Consider the following 13,241-nt stretch of genomic DNA (forward strand, 5'->3'; position numbering starts at 1 on the left):
ATAACTGCATTTAGAAATACAGCAACCTTATGCAGTTACAGCATGCACTTAAAAAATATATATAATAAAAGATTCCACATGTAGTAAGCAAATTGACCAGATCGGCCTAGATTTGTTTGTCTCTCTCCTTTTTTTTCTCTCTGTTATATGCCAGCATATCAATGGGAGCATACATTCTAATTTCACACATGCTAAGAGGTGTGGAGTACAACTTTCGGATGTTGTGAATGGTATAATTATGAGGTTTGCAGCCTCAGTTCCTGGAGTGTGTGAGAAGAACGTGTGTGTGGAGAGACTGCATGCTGAGGTGGTTATTTACTTTTACATTACAATGACTTTTCAACTGAAAATCACTACAATTTCAATGAGTGAAATAAGAAATACACTACACTGATTTAACCTTCATGTTCGGCCTAATGTATAGGGCTTGATATTTCAAGAGGAGAATTCACTAAGAATGAATTGCACCTGCTAATAACATCATCTGCACGTTCGGTCTGAATTGTTTTCGGCACCTCATTCACTAAAGTAATTATGCAAATCAGGTAACAGTCCCAGGATGTTTAAGAAATTGTGCTGAATGCCATTTGCACAGCACAGTTCCCCAGTTTGCAAGCCAAGTGGGAGCGCAAAGTTGTGGAAGATGCTGAATTAGCAGTTTAAAAGGCCAAAAGTGATCACTATATACAGTATGTGCATCCGTGATGTATGCTTGGATATACAACTCTTCCCCATTATTTTATATTTTGATGAATTACTACTGCCACGATTAATAGTATGTGGCAAAAGTATGTGGCTACTTTTTGAGACTACAGAGGGCTGAAGTGTTGATAACATCAGGCAAGTAAGTTTTAAGTTACTGTAGATCAGAGGAACATAAACTAACGGCCAAAAGTTTGGAATATTTACTTTTTTTATGTAAAAATGTTATGTTTAAAAAAAAAATTGCTCACCAAGGCATTCCTTGGATGTAAAAAAATGAATGAAATACAGATTAAAAAAAAAACGGAAAAACAAATGTTTTGTTAATGTTTAAAATATATAATAAAATAGAAACAGCTCTTTTAAAAATGACATTTTGTCATAGGAATTTCTGCCACTGAACAGAAAATAAAAAAGGTTTTCAAAAAAGTGTTTTTATCTCACAGTTATGACTTTCTTAGAATTGCAAAATGCGAACTTGCAATTCAGACTTTTCCTTAGAACAGCAGGATATTCTCGTAATTGTGAGAAATAAAGTCAGAATTTCGAAATACAAACTTGCAGTTCTGACTTTTTTCTCACAATTGTGATTTATATCTCTCAATTCTGACATTTTTACGAGTTATAAAGCCCAGCTCTGAGGGGAGAAAACATCGATATATTCTCGGAATTGCAAGTTTATATCTCACAACTTAAAAACTTGCAGTTGCATGAGGTTCTGAGAAAAAAAAGTCACAATTGTGAGTTTATATCTTGCAATTTTGACAAATAAAGTAAGAACCGCAAGATCTCTACTCACAATTGTGAAAAAAAGTCCATTACGAGATGTAAACAAGCAATTGGGCAATTACCCTTTTTTTCAGTGGCAAAACAGGCTGGTCTTCCTTTTCAATATCGAATCTGTAGATGATTATGAGATTCATTTTGAAAATCATTTTATTATAGTATTTACCATAGTATTTTTTTTCAACATTTTTTACAGCAAGCCAGCTTGTCCTAGTGAAAAACCATGTTGGAGAAATAGTGACTATAAATAAGGAGGAACAATACATTATAAATTAGACTATTTCTTTTCACCAGGACGAATGTCATAAACATCAAATTTAAAATCAAGAATGAAGAATGAACAGCCAAAAAGAAGTCCAACTGACCAGCAGGAGAGGGAGTGCTTGGGAATTGGATTGTGTGTGTGTGTGTGTACATCCATAGCACAAAATATATGTGTTCATCTCACTGAGACACACACTTACTCATTAGGGTCTTCTCCCTATCCTTTGTTTCCATGGAAACATGCGAGACAAGAGGGAAAGGAAGGAAGAGAGAGAGGGAGCGAGAGAGAAGTGAAGCTAAAAGGGTCAATCCAGTCTGCTAGGATGGGAGTGGAGTCCCTATGGGAATTCCTGTAAAGCTGGTGTAAATTGGCTATATCTTTTCACGACATACAACCCATGAACCGCATCTCTTAAGGATTAATACTCACATCCCCTCGTAACCATAAAGATTATTTGAGCCCTCTCTTCTCCACAACAGAATTTATTTATTGGATGATAAGCTTTTTAAGTAATATCTGACACCATATAGGTAGAGAGAAGTATTGTAAAAGTAAGATTAGGTTCTGCTGAAGTCAATCTAGGACTGCAGTGCAGTATAATGTTAAAGTGTTGAAAATGTCCCGTATTCCTGATCGTGAACAGAAATCAGGTCTGGGACAAATGGCAAACAGCTGTGGAAGAAAACAAGGGTGAGTCCTGATAGCACTGCAGAACTTATAATCAACTTGAAATTAATTTTACATCTTCAATGCAACACTTAACAATAAAACATGTAGGGCAGGACTTGTCTCTCTGTAAGACAAGTGGTTGAAAAATAAAGACCATTGGTGGCATACGCCAGAAATGTGTTATTGCAGAAGCAGAGCAATTTTTATATTTTGATAGTAACCTAGAATTGATAGAAAATATTTTAGTTTAGTTTACTCACCCTAATGTTTTTCAAAATCTGTATGAATTCCTGTCCTATAGGAGATGTTACCATAAGCGGAATTCCCAAGCTGTTATTTTCCAAAATGAAAGTGAATAGTGACCAAGGGCTGTAAATGAAGTTTTTTAAAGCAAGATCTCCAATTAATAATAACTTAAATGTCAATATTTCGGATACTAAGTGCTTCCTTAGCACTGAAACAGAGTGCATATGTCATATGGGCTACTTTTATGATATTGTTAGGTGCTTTTTTTACCCTTTTGGGTGTCTTCCTTTGTATGGAAGAGTGAATATTATTTAAACCAAACCAATGTTGAACAACATGAGGGTAATTATAAGAAACAACTTTCCCTTTAAGAAAGTAATTTTGATTTCATGTTGACTTAAAGCTCTGTAGTTTATTTATCTCCACTTACAGAGATGGATGTCTGCATATTTACACTAGAGATATGGCAGTTCTCAGTAACCACCAAGTAACCGCTCTGAAGTGGAATATTACATTTACATCTATTCAAATTATGTAAATACATGGCAATTAAGGCCCATAAATATGCCTGAAAATCCAGTCCAATTCCCCCCGTCTCTCTCTACTCTCCGCTCCTTCTCCTCCACTATCACTTATATCTTCCGCTTCACCAGATGGCCTCTTCAGTTTGATGGCGCTGCTTCTGCCAGCCTTCAAGACTGCTCCAGCCACGCAGTGTGAAGACACAGGGGAGCTGAGAGATGCTGGCAGAGCACGGAGGAAGAGACAGAACGCAAATAAGAGAGAGGAAGGAATGAGCAACCTTAAGGAGGGGGAGGACCCTCCCAAAGTGTTAATCCATTTAAGTATTTTCAATCTCATGCTGGCAAAAAGAGCAGCATGAATATGGTAATAGCACATCTTGGAGAGAGGTCATCTTTATGTAACCGCAGGGCCGAGGGAGGAAAAGGTAAGAGAGGGATTCCATACAAGGGCTCTTCTGAACTGATTAGAGAGGAGAAACTATGTAAATGAATTTCAGGCCACATTTTAGATGACAAAAAAATACATTTCCAGGGCAGCAGGGCATGTATGCTGCTGCACGCTTTTTTACCAATCCAATAATCCTTCTTAGCGATAACCTGATTTTATGCGACCAACCTGTTGCTTTATTTAAAGTGGTCAACATTACTCATCAGTTAAACTGTAATCTCCACCGTCAAGTACCAAATGCTCAATATTAAATTCCATTTGCCACAGTTAGCCATGCGATAAATGCACATTACACACCCGTGAGAAAATTACAGTTTCTCTCGGTCTCTGCTACATTTGGGCCGCCACCGTGCCAAGTCCGACCTGGCAGTGATAAAGCTGAAAACAATAAACTGACTGAATTACAACTTCAGTTTCTGCTAATCGCTGGATTGCAGTACATTTCTCGACAAGCTGACAAATGTCTTTTTAATTTGGAGCTCCAAACCACAAATCCAATTCGAACAACTGTGCGAGTCTGAGTAATGCCACAACCCAGCAGGCACGCCATTTGATAAGCATCCAAAGAGTCGGTGGCTGCTGTCCAAATTAGGGTTTGAACACCTTACCCAGGGCACTTTGAGCAGCCACATCATCAGCTGCAATTTGAAGGGGAACTGCAATCAAGTGTGTACAACTGCTCACTCCAAGTGGCCAAAATGACAGTTAGACAAGGCTAGATGCACTGAGCACTTTCTGGAAATCAGACTAGGAAACAATCCAATGATTCTCTTCACAGATTAAGCCATAATAAAAGATGTCTACTTCAAAAGTACTAAATGAGATAAATCATTTTTATCAACCAAGGGTTAGTTTTTAAAAAGTCCACAGGAACTAAAAGACTATGAGTGTCACGATTGCTACAGAGAGGAGCAAGGAACGCGACGAGATGAGGGATAATCATAAACAACGTTAGGGAAACACAGGGCAGGCTGGAGAGCTCACTGAGGTCTGGACGTTTCACTGACGCTCACTGAGCTTGGAGACGACAGGAAATAACAAATAAAATGCTGCCGGTCAAACTCCCCACACTCCAAACCACTATGAAATCAACTACACAGAAGATCAAGAGATTGCTTTATTGAAAAATTAGATTTGTACTTACATTTGTAGATTTTTTACTGTATGTGTGCCTGTGTGTGTATCTGAAGTTGATTTCAACAAACTGCATATACAGTATCAGAATGCGCTTTATTGGAAGCTTGTTTGCTTTTTTATTTTTTCTCCATTCTGTCAGCGATGGAGTTTCGGTTCCTTGCCGCTGTCGCCTCTGGCTTGCTTAGTTGGGGTCACTTCATCTACAGCGATATCATTGACTTGATTGCAAATTAAAACAGACACTATTTCAACTGAACAGAGATGACATAACTGAATTCAATGATGAACTGCCTTTAACTATCATTTTGCATTATTGAGACACTGTTTTCCAAATGAATGTTGTTCAGTGCTTTGGCGCAATGTATTTTGTTTAAAGCACTATATAAATAAAGGTGATTGATTGATTGATTGATTGATTTACGCATACAAGGAATTTGTTTTCGTGACAGAAGCTCTGCAGTGCAACAGAATGACAGCGACTGAACAAAAAACACATAATAAAAGAATAGAAAATACAATAAATACAAATAAGTAGGTAAGGAATGACAATATACAAATTGACAATTATATGACAGGTATATTACACAGCAGCAGTATGTGTTTTTTTTACTAACACAAGGACATGAGGAAAGCTTCTCCTCTGCACTCTATATGGTCTCTCCCCTTCTTCTCTAAACCTGTACATTATTCATGGAGACCCATGAGCTGCTGCATACTGGGTTTCCCTTTTGCCTTTAAACACTTTAATGCAATCCTAATACATCACATTATGAATTTCTCTGACACATACTCTCAAAAGTGTGAGTAAACACACATACAGTCTTTTCTCCCTGTTGGACAAAGTACACAGCATAGACCCACTGTGAATGAACCCCATTACATGTCTGCCTTTAATTCTAAGCATTTGCATTTGGTTTAGTTTTTCTCCCTTTCTCTCAGAAGTACACGTATATATACACACGTGCCCTACTGCAAAGATGAACAAAAGGCACACAGATCCTCCTGTCTCTCCTGGGATCTGCATGGTCGCAGAATTTCTTTTACCAGAAGTCTTTTACCAGATGCTTGACAAAAACACACACCATCTGCTGTGTGCCTGATGCATTCCAGAGGATCTTAGCATTACCTCAGACTGCCAGAGTGTAAATGAAGACATTCATAAAAGTTTGGTGACATTAAACATCTACTGTAATGCTATATGCTGTAAATGGCATTGCACTTAGCGAAGATCATTGATTTAACATTGAAATAATGTTAAATCAATGAGCTTTGCTATTTGGGATAATGTAAATATCATAAGAATGCACCATTGAACAAACTTTGAAGAAGAAGTGGTTTATATTCATCATTTGGTTATCATTCTGCCCATAAAGTCTAGCTAATAAAACCAAACTTTGTTGAACGATGAGAGGGAATTAATCTACTCCATTTTAGAAAGCAATAATTTAATCTGTTAATCATGAGGTACTGTAGATTAATCAAATGATGTGTGATTATCTAGGATGGAGATGTGATAAGATAGACATCTGTTTAATGAAAACATTCGCTCAACTGTCTTTCCCATTGTCCTCTGGTTAAATGAATTCTGTCATTGTTTATTCACCCTCATGTCATTCCAAAACACTCTCGAAATATCTTCTTTTATATTCCACAGAAGAAAGAACGTCATAAACATTTGAAATGACATGAGACTGAGAAAGAGAACATCTAAACTCTTCACAGAAATCTCCCCCGGCCCAGACAGGACTCGAAGCTTTCTTGCTGTGAGGTGACAATACTCCCATTAAGCCACTGTGACACCCCACTTTACACCTCCATTACTTTTACTATCTTCATTGCTGTAACCTATCAATCATTCCCGTAGCAGATTAATCTCACAGGAAATTAATCTATTTCCTGCAGACATTTGTCAGCATCTGTGATTTATCCCACCACCAATATGCTTGTTGTCCAGCCTAAAAAGCCATTAGTTGAATTCTGTGTTAGCAATTCTGAGTTTTATTGTTGATCAGTTTTCAAAGCGGCTGTGTTACTTGCAGATAAGGACTAAGGAGGCACTTTTACACGCCATGGCAGTGATAACACAGCTTCGCCGTGCTCACAGAGGCGTCTCCACTTTACTGGGATCACTGAGACATGAAGGATTGGCTTTTAGTTCTCTCCATCTAACTCTTTTGCTCCATTTCAGAATTCATCAATTCTGAAATAAATGTAAAATAATTGTGATTCTCTTAAAATAATTGTGATTCTCTTTATTAAAGTCAAAATAAATGCAATCCAATTGGTCATAATCAATAAACAATAATAACAACAAAAATAATCAAATATACATGTATTTTATCCATCTATTCAGACATTATATATAAATACATTCGGGTGATTCATAACTGTTTTTGATTCACTAAATAGAACCGACTCAAAAGAGCCATTCGTTCAGCATCTCAATACATTGATAACATCAACTAAACCGAACGTCATAAAAATCATTCAGTTGTTGAGGGAACCGTTTCGGTTCTCGTTTTCCAGCTTTACTGAGCAGAGACTGCGTGAAGCGATTCTTGACTCTCGCGCAAGACTTCACAGGAGGAGATAAGAGCATGTCCGTCGCGAGCCTGAATTATTTAAAACTAACCATGCAGCCTAGCGGTTCTTCACCTCAGTTTGTGTTTCTTTTATTTTTAAACCACAGCTTGATTTGGGCTGATATGAATTGAATGGATTCTTTTATTTATTTATTTATTATTATTATTATTAAATTCATAAATAGGGACGAAAAATCAAAAGATTATAATCTCAATGATGTTAGCTCCCGTATGATGTCATTTTAGGAGACACCAGCTAGACGTGGTCAAATCTGCACATTGTGATATGAAGCTGATTTTAAAGCCTGGATCTGATTGCGATTTTAAACATTTCAGAGAGGCAGCAGTCAAAACCCAGGGCATCAATTAACACAGTTTTTTATTGTGATTCGAGAGAAAGGTTTAGACACATCCACAATAAAAAAGACAAGAAAAAACTAACTAAAGTCTACTGCAAAATATTCAATTACATAATGTTTACGAAAAAATAGCCTATTCTAAAGGCAATGGTCTTTTTCTGATTTTGTTAAAATGCTGTATCTCGTAAACTTGTTAAAAACGTTTACAGCATACCTCACATGAACCACGGAATAAGAGACCCCCGCTACACTTTACTGTGTGATTGATAATCTTCATTGTAAATCAAATGCAAATTTTATAATGCAACACGTTAGAAATACGCCTAATACGACTCAGGAAGTTTCAGGGTGGTGTGAAAAGTCGACAAGCTTTGAGATGAAACCGTAAACCCTTATAAAGTCATTTTAAGAAGATTCCTCACTTAAACCATCGACAAACTTGTAATATTTTAATGCGAAGCTTATATTATAGCCACTGCCTTTTCACTTCGCGAAACTGTTGAACATACATGCAACAAGCCACGATTTTAGACAAATGAAGTTGGGTAGTGGGAATAGGACTTCCATCCACCCAGAGATGCGTTCCAGACACACCCCAGAGCGGAGCGGGAGTGTTTTGCTATTCAAAGCAATATGTGATGAGATGTAAGATTGTTTATCTGATCTGACGCTGGCTTGTGTTGCCTTTTTGAAACGTGTCAACCCGAAAGACTTGTGCAAGAAAACAATGCAATGCGTTTATTTTAAAGAAGTAATTTTTGTATTATTTTGATCGCGTGAGATGTCAAAATGCAATGCATGTTTTAACCAACATGCATGTTGCATGTGTTAGCAACGCTAAGTTTACCCCTATCTGGATATGTCGTGCTAACCGATCTCCAAAAATCATATTTGGTAAAATTATATCAACAGATAAGAATCAGACGATAATCATCTTACCTGACCTGTCCAGTTCACCTCTCATCGACAGATTCCTGGCGGATCTACTTAAAGACATCTGGTTAGAAGTCCGTATCCTCGCATGCAGTTTCGTATTACTCTAATGTCGAATTTAAAACATATGGCTGAATTCCAGCAGGTTTCATTCAGCAGGTGAAGTTTGCATTGAGCGCGCTCTTCGGAGACGCTATGCGCGCGTGGAACTGTCCGTGGTGCTGAAAAGGCGTCGCGCGCGTCATTGGATTCCTTGAGATTTTTTTTTTTCCCACCTAGACAGAATTAGCCTACCTAAAACGCTAAATTACCCTCGCCTCACACAAACTTTTCTAAGTATTACATGACGTTAAAGAAATTAATGTGAAGTATCACAGCTTAACCTTTTATGCATAAATTTAACGCTTATTGACGACTCTAAGAGCGCGTGTGTGCATGCGTGCGTGCTCTGATGGTATTACATTTGCACAGATTTGATGTCTAACCCTGAAACGGTGGAGCTCAAAATATCGACTGGATTTCTTCAACTGAAAAACAACTCGAAAGTGGGCATGTGTGCTAGATGCGTTTCCAATTCACCGACCACTGGCCCAGAAACATTTACAACGTAAGATCACTGACCGCATATCGTGAACTATTGAAAACATTATGCTGACAACAACTTGACTCAGTCTTTTCTAACTGCTCCGAGAGACACAGAATATGTAAATACGCCAAAGACGACAGGTCGTGTCTATTTTGTCTTAACTGGCCAAGCACCAGTCTGCGACGACGATGTATTAACGTTGGCTTGACAGGATCACACATCATGAGATCAGTGTCCCATTTCTGGTCGATAGACAAGTTTCAACATGACACGAGCGGAAAGCGCACGCGAGGGCACGAGCTCTCTTGAGGATTTTCTCAGACCGAACATTGACTGTGTGTTGACCCTCTACACATTGAGAAAGTCACATCCCATCTTGAAATATCAATGTTTTAAGCTATAACTTGCGAGAGAGTTTGTCTGCGAAATCTGTTTAGTTGTAGATCGTCATCGACGTCTTGAGAATTTAAGAACGATTTCTTATAAGCATAGATATTCCTCGAAGGATCCTAAACACGTTGCATTGTAAGTGACAGAATTAGTAAACAGTACAATGATATGTAAAAGAAAATGTTGTGCAGTGAGCAAAGTCAGACCATTGTAAGAGCTAAGGATAGTTGACCCAAAAATGAAAATATAGTTATTTACTCACCATCATGTTGTTCCGAACATCTATCAATTTCTTTCTTCTGTAGAACAAGAAAGGGGATGTCGGGCAGAAATGTTAGGGACTGACAGCCTCAGTCACCATTCACTTTCATGACGTCTTTTTTTCATGCAATGAAAGTGAATAGTGACTGAAGCTGTCATTCTACCTAACATCCTGCCTTACATGGAAACGACAGTGCTCTTTTGAATTTAAAACATAGCCAAACTCTAATTAAACAATGTCATACAGGTAATAGTGCTACTGTGGCTGTGACTAAAAGTACAAAATAAGATTCAGCCTCGGGTTGTTGTTTATTACAGCAATACTATTGCAAGTGTGATATTATGTTTATGCAATAAGAAGGCAATAAATGAAACATACATTACATAGAAATATTGAAGATAGATCGAGGCCACTTATTGATATTCTTTTTGCTTTACCAATGAATATCGGTCAAAGAGCATAAATCAAAAGTTCCTATTTTCTGTGCTTTACTAAACACAAAAATCCTGTGACAAAGTGTTCAGAAGATAGAGAACCTGCCGGAGCTTTAGGATAAGGCACTTGTATTGATCTGTATTGTCAATGGCAAATACATCATCTAAACAAATCTTCAGAGTAACTGCATGCAGAGGAGGACATTTACACCAAAGGGGATTCCCGAGGCATAAAATAGATAAGAAGACACTATTCTTCTTCACTATTCTTCACTAAAAGCTTAGGATCAGTATGATTTTTTTATTTTTGGAAAGAAAGAAAGAAAAATAAATGAATTATAATTTATAATATAACAAAAGTCTTTTATTTTTTTCAATTATTAAGTAGCACACAGCTGTTTACAAAATTGATGATTAAAATAATATATATATATATATATATATATATATATATATATATATATATATATATATATATATATTATCTCTAGATCAACATAGAATGATTTCTGAAGGATCATGTGGTACTGAAGACAGGAGTAATGATGGTAAAAATTCAGCTTTAACATCACAGGAATAAATTACACTTTTGAAAAAATATATTAAAATAGAAACAGTTTATTTAAATGTTAAATATGACCTTTTAAACTTTACTTTTTAATAAAAAATGCAGCACTGGTAAACCTAAGAGACTTCTTTTAAAATCTTTTTAAAAGAAAAAAGAATCTTACAGACCACAAACTTTTGAATGGATTTTGAACGAATATCTTTGTTTAGTAAGAAGGTTGAAGTAGCTGGTAAAGTGAACAAACAAACCACAAACTCCTTCCAATTTGCCTTACACATACTTTATATACTATATTCTTGCAGAATTACAATGTAAAAGACTGATCAAATGACCTGCTGAGCATCAGAGAGCAACTGTCAATATCAAAAGATGAAATAGCATATGATACAACTGATATTCAAACATTCTGACACAGTAAGAAAAAATATAATCCAAAACAAGCAACAGTCCTTATGCTAAAAACCCTGTTTCTCTACATATTAGCTTGTGAAAAAGACAGAAAAATAGAAAATACATGGTAAAGACAGAAAATATAGCCTGATTTACTTGAAAATGTCCTGTGTATTGTTTATATTGACTTTTTTCTTAAAAACAAAAAAACAAAAACAATAAATCCATTACATGCAGAGGGCACAAATAGTCAAATTAACATACTCCGATCATTAACAACATGCACTTTTCATTCTCACTCTTTTTCAGTTCAATTCTACAGCAACAGACAGCATTTGGAATGAATTATTCATGTTTTGAAGCAAACGTTACTGAATACATCATCTGCAGAACATGATAATACATAATAATAAATGTCTGATTAAGCTTCGTTTAGTTGCGTTAATAGTGTTACCTCATTTTCAGAATCTGCCTGATTTACTTGCTGCCTGAATGTAGTTGATGATTACCGTGGGAAGACAGACAATAGAGAAAGCCACATAAACAAATAGTTTCCTCAGAAATAAATACAAAGCCAAAGAATAATGTGCATTTCACTAAGTCTGTAATAAAAGGTTCTAAAAGTGATAACTGCTTGATTGCTAATAACAAAGAAGTAACTTTTTGGATATTTAGAAATGTTAATTTCAAAGACACAGGAAGAAAAAAAAGCCTTTGATGACTTCAAAGACGCAGACAAACGTTCTCCCTCTCACACAGGCACCCACACTCACATATGCGCTCATCATTCACCCACATTCCCTCTAATCTGCTTTATCCTTCACTCCTCCCTGTTTCTGACGGTTTCTCCCTCCATCATAGGCTTCTGCTGTCCATTATGGTCTTCTTCTTCTCCTTCATTTTTCTTGTCCTCCTCATCTTCCATTTCCATGTCCAGCTCTTCAAAGGAAGAGCCACTGCCTACAGACTCACTGGAGCCCTTGATCCCTTGGTCCCCATCCTCACTTTGACCCTCTTCCTCACCCAGGCTTGGGTGAGAGCTCTCCAGTAACGGGGCTGAGGCCTCCATCACATCCCTGCTCTCTTCAACCACTTCCTGGATCACTGGTCTCAACTTTTTCTCCGGTTCACCTGGAACATAAAGTATATTGACAGGTAAACCATTTAAGATTAACACAGAATCCCTGTAGGCCACGTTTCTTGATTAAAAAAAGGAAATGTTCATATTGTGCCAAAATTGTTCTAATTCTACTCACAAGGAGATTAATACAACTAATGTCTTGTGAAAGTGAAAAGCTCTATGTTTGCAAGAAACCAATCCATAATTTTAACTTCAAACCGTCGCTTCTGGACAAAACCTGAGTCTACAATTAATAATAGTGGAAAAGTCCATCGTCCTGTTGTCTTCGGACATCAAAATCATGTTTGTTTTGTTTTTTGCTTTTAAATGGTTCAGGATCTGTGCATATTTCTCTCTCGATTCTGATGAGGTGAGTTTTTCACTGGAGAAAAGCAATATTATGGATAAATGAATCCTGTTTTAGCTGGAAAACAACTGTTAAAAGTCAAAAACTTCTTAATAATGAATTTGTTTCTTATAAACACACAGCTTTGCACTTCACAAGACATTAACTGATGGGCTGATGTGGATTATGATGATGTTTCTATCAACTGTTTGGACTCTCATTCTGACGGCACCCATTCACTGGAGAGGATCCATTGGTGAGCAACTGATGTAATGCTAAATCTCTCCAAATCTGCTCCCAAGAATAATCAAACACATCTACATCCCGGATAACCTGAGGATGAGTACATTTACAGAAAATGTCATTGTTGGGTGAAGTATTCCTCTAAAATCCATAAAAACGTTTGATTGCTCAAAATGCTCTTTTTAGTTATAAAATGCTCTAAAAAAATAAATAAATTATAAAAATGTTCTTAATCTTAAGAATTATTAAAG

At 36.7% G+C, this 13,241-nt stretch overlaps 2 protein-coding genes across 2 annotated transcripts in view; both read right to left on the minus strand.

The window, feature by feature from the left end:
* Nucleotides 1-9,437, minus strand: part of grm2a (glutamate receptor, metabotropic 2a) — a 33,409-nt gene extending 23,972 nt beyond the window's left edge. Inside the window, exon 1 of the mRNA XM_026261114.1 lies at nt 8,658-9,437. The gene's annotated coding sequence lies outside the window, so the exon portion shown is untranslated. The remainder of the gene's footprint in view (nt 1-8,657) is intronic.
* Nucleotides 9,438-11,161: 1,724 nt separating this feature from the next.
* LOC113095765 (testis-expressed protein 264-like) overlaps nt 11,162-13,241 on the minus strand; it is a 60,682-nt gene continuing 58,602 nt past the window's right edge. Inside the window, exon 4 of the mRNA XM_026261135.1 lies at nt 11,162-12,412. Within this exon, the coding sequence (XP_026116920.1) occupies nt 12,102-12,412 (311 nt within the window). The 3' untranslated portion in view covers nt 11,162-12,101. The remainder of the gene's footprint in view (nt 12,413-13,241) is intronic.

The sequence above is a fragment of the Carassius auratus genome, chromosome 6, assembly GCF_003368295.1.
Source record: "Carassius auratus strain Wakin chromosome 6, ASM336829v1, whole genome shotgun sequence".
In the NCBI taxonomy this organism is placed as follows: Eukaryota; Metazoa; Chordata; class Actinopteri; order Cypriniformes; family Cyprinidae; genus Carassius; species Carassius auratus.